Source organism: Pinus tabuliformis, chromosome 9 (assembly GCF_031772625.1).
Source record: "Pinus tabuliformis cultivar Carrire ecotype Pingquan chromosome 9, CPIR1, whole genome shotgun sequence".
Taxonomy (NCBI): Eukaryota; Viridiplantae; Streptophyta; class Pinopsida; order Pinales; family Pinaceae; genus Pinus; species Pinus tabuliformis.
Window position 1 is genome coordinate 848,766,258 of NC_142307.1, and position 4,377 is coordinate 848,770,634.

General features: G+C 40.4%; 1 protein-coding gene across 1 annotated transcript; it reads right to left on the reverse strand.

The window, feature by feature from the left end:
* Positions 1-3,459: 3,459 nt before the first annotated feature.
* Positions 3,460-4,059, reverse strand: LOC149151449 (uncharacterized). The gene has a single exon (XM_089443156.1). It carries the CDS (start codon positions 4,057-4,059, stop codon positions 3,460-3,462), a length of 600 nt encoding a protein of 199 aa, XP_089299282.1.
* Between the last annotated feature and the right edge of the window lie 318 nt (positions 4,060-4,377).

The window sequence follows — 4,377 nt, forward strand, 5'->3', positions numbered from 1 at the left end:
AGGCTGGAATTTTGTATTTTGTAAGGAAGTGTTGTTGGTTTGTTGGTGAGAAGAGACATTGCATTGTTGGGTGATTTGCGTATTCATGAGGTGAAGAGGGATTCTACAACTGGGAGGATGATGCTAGATCAGACAGCTAGGTTCTAATCCTCTCTTACATTACTATTAATAAAGTTCTTTGAGTTTTCGTCCATATAATCTTGCATTTGTGAATCTTATTGTTCATGAATGCAATTGTATGGTCAATGTGTTTCTGATTCCGCATTGTTTATGATGTTTTAGATAGAGATGCTTTGATAGTTTGTTGTTACTTTGACTCTACAGGTACTCTTTGAAGCAGGACAAGTAGGAGAGGAGTGGCAAATTCTATCAAGGAAAGGAGAAATCAAGCTAGGATCAAAGCGGAGGATCCAGGTTGGTCCTTTTTTCTTCTCTTCCATTTATCACACTTAAAGGAACTCTTGAAAAGCTTTCGTTCCTTGTTTCTAAGATAGCTACCCATCTTAGTGGGACTAGCAGTTCAAATCGACACTAGTTTTCCTTGAAACATGTTCCCAGTCGGACTACTATTCGGAGTCCCTGCTCTAATGCCGCGAATTCCATTTCATTGATGGTGGCCTCTCCCATGAATTGACTAAAAATATGAAGAATTTCACCTTTATGATTACGTAGGACACCTCCAAGACCCATCGGTCTAGGATTGCTTCAAGAGGCCCCATCAAAGTTCAGTTTGTGAAAACCTAGTGGTGGGGGTAGTGAGGCGGTTATGGAGGGGCTTTGTTGTTGGCACTGCTCAGACGAGCTGGTGGTGGTGCCTGTCACAATTCCAAACAAATGCAAAATTTGTATGTCCGTGATAGATAGATCATTGTTCTTCTCTGCTTTCCATCTGGTAAGAGCCGTTTCCCTCATGTTTTGGAGTATGGTGGCTTTGATAATCTCTATAGATTTAGCTTCATTTTGAAATACTCTTCTGTTTCGTTCTTTCCAAATTGTCCAAACTATGAAACCAGGGGTTAATTTCCATAAAGTATTAACTATTTGAGATTTGGAAAAATTACTTCTCCAATTGGCTATGCTTTCCTGTATTGAATTTTTGTTCCTGTCCATGCTTTTAAAGATTGTCTCCATCCAATTCCATAGTCTTTCTGTCCAGACACATTCATTAAGGAGGTGATTCATTGATTCCTCCTCATTTTCACATAGGGGTCAGTGTGAGGGGCCTATGAATCCTTTTTTCCATAGGTTTTCCTAGGTAAGGGTTCTATGGTGCATCAAGAGCCACATAAAGGTTTTAATCTTCGGCCATAGTTCTACATCCCAAACCCTGTTGTGCCAATTGAATTTTTCCTCTTGGTCTCTTTTTTCTATATATCCTCTTACCTCTTTTAGGGTGAAAGTACCCCCCTCGAGCTTGCCCCAACACAGTTGATCTACATCCTAAGCGTTTTGGATTTTTCTTTTAGCAAGCTCTATTTGCAGATACATCATATTGTTATCCCTTTCTTCTGGTTGCACAGTGTCGTTGAAGAGCCATTGTTTCCAAGTTAGATTAGTTGTGCCAGGACTCCAGTAATGATTTACTGTTATCTTTCCTTGTTCCTGGTGTCTTCTCTGAATAGTGAGGAAATTTGGGCATTCAAGTTTAGGTAATCGCTACCATGCATCCTCCCAAAACAGGGCAGTCTTTCCATTGCGGACTTCCCAAAAACTATGGTCCTGAATTATGCTTTTATTTGCTCTTGCTAAGTTCCAGATTGGAGACCCTTCTGGAGGTTCCTGTATCCTGATCAGATTCTGAGGGCTATAGTCATCCGCATACTTAGCTTTCCAAAGTGTGGTCCAGGGAATGTTTAGTTCTTTTACCCATCTCTACCAAAGCTTGGCTCCACAAGCTCTGTTGACGGTGTAAGGGTATTGTAGGCTTAACCCACCCAAGGTCTTGGGTTTGCGAATTTTTTCCCAGGCCACTAAGGACCACTTCTATTTAACAAAGTTTCCAGACCATAGGAAAGCATTTTGGATGAGTATTATTTTCTGAAGCACACCCTTTGGTGCCGGGAGAATGAAAAGCATGTAATGAGGTATGGCCTGGAGGATAGATTTAGTGAGGACAAGGCAGCCTACAAAGTTAAGGGCTCTGTGGGTCCAATGTTGACAGTGCTTCTCCAAATTGGCAAGAATTTTCTCCCAATGAATTTTTTGCCAAGGTTTGTCAGTAAGAGGAATACCTAGGTATCTGGAAGGAAGGTTACACCTCTTAAACCCGAGGATTTTAGATAGATTTTTCTAGACAGCTAGGTGAGTGTTAAAAAAGAATATGGAGGATTTAGAGAGATTTAGATCCATACCTGAGCCTAAGCTGAAACGTTTGAGAATGTTTTTAAAACTTTGAGCCTCTTTGATTGAGGGCATGCCATGAAGCATAGCAACATCGACAAATTGTTGGTTGGTGGTAACAAGGCATGAGGGCAGGGGTTGGAGGCCCTGAATTAAGTTTTCCTCTTTTGCTTTTTTCATAATACAACTTAGACCTTCCATTAGTATAACAAACAGAAAGGGGGATAGGGGATCCCCTTGATGAATATCGCTGGTAGGTGTAAACTGGGCTGTGGGAGCTTCGTTAACCAGGATGGAGAATCTGGTAGACTTAAGCAGGGCTAGAATCCACTTCATCCATCTCTTAGCAAAACCAAGGGTGTCCAGTATAGCCTCCAAGTAGTTCTAGCTGACTTTATCATATGCTTTCAAAAGGTCCAGCTGCATAAGCATGCCAACTTTTTTCTGAGTTTGTAGCATGTGAATCATCTCTTGAGCTAGCAATATGTTATCCATAATTTGTCTACCTTCCACATATCCTGATTGTTCTTCTGAAATTATCCTCAAAAGAATTGTCTTTAATCTGTTAGCTATGACTTTAGATATGATCTTGTAAAGAACATTGCACAATGCAATCGGGCGAAACTTCGAAGGTGTATTTGCTTCCTCCTCCTTTGGTATAAGGGTTATGAAAGTAGAGTTGAGGGATTTTAGGATGGACAAGGAGTGCCAGGAGTCTTCCACCACCTCCCAAACTTCCATTTTGACTATTTCCCAATAGGCTTTGTAAAAGTCGATGGTGAAACCATCAGGTCCTAGCGCCTTTCCATTGGGCATGTCCCTCACTACTTCTTCCACTTCTTCCATGGCGATCTGATGATTCAAATATTTGTTTTGATCATCTTTTATAAGCTTGGGAAAGGAAGTCATTAAATCCCTAATAGCTTCCTCTCTATTCATGCTCGGTTCCAAGGCCAGCTAGCTAAAATGGTTTATGAGCAGGGCTAATATTTCATGATGGGTTTGAAAAGAGGTCCCCTGTTCATTCTTCATTCTGATTATTTTATTAGCTCTCCTATGATCAATGGCCGAGAGATGAAAGAATTTAGTATTTTTTTCTCCTTCTTTGAGCCACTAAATTCAAGATTTTTGCTTCCACAGGGTTTCCTCCTGGTGGCATCTGGCCTGCCATTTCTGCATGAGTATTTGTTCTGTGTTCATTGTTTCTTGGTTGATGTTCCCCTGTATCCACTCCTTGTGAATCTGTTCTAACCGATCCCCCAAAATCTTCTTATCTTTAAATATGTTGCCAAAGACCTCTTGATTCCAGGATTTTAATCTGGTTTTGATATGTTTGAGTTTGGCTTGGAGATTGTACATCTTGGTTCCCCTTATATCCATCGGCTCGCTCCACCATTGTTTTATTTTTGAGATAAACTCTGGATTACTGAGCCAAAACTTTTCAAATCTAAAGGGTTTATTCCTTGGGGTATCGAGGATGGCCGCATTCATAATTATAGGCCAATGGTCTGAACCTCCACTTGGTAGAATGTCCAAATTCACAATAATCCCTTCCAAAAGGATGTTTTCTGTTACTAAGAACCTGTCTAGTCTAGAGGAAATTTGCCTATCGCCTCCCCTTTTGTTGTTCCAAGTGAATGCACCACTCTTGGGGAAGATGTATACAAGCTTTGCTGATTTGATAAAATCCTTGAAAGCTTCTGCATCCCGATTGAGCATTCTGATACCTCTTTTTTTTCTCTAATCATATTAAAATATCCTCCATAGATCGTTTTTCCGATGGGATATCTATGTTGCAAGTTGGAGAGACTTCTGAGCATTATCAAATTTTCCTCTAGTTTCTAAGGGCTATAAACATTAGTGCAAAGATAAGTGTCTGGATTCCCCATAATTTGGATTTCTATGGAAATGGAAGATCTAGAAGCTTCTGCAGATATAAGCTGGAGAACCTGAGGATTCAAAAGAGTAGCTAAGCCACCTTCCATTCCACTACTTTCTACCTCTATGCAGTTCATTCTTTTTCCCAATTTTTTACTT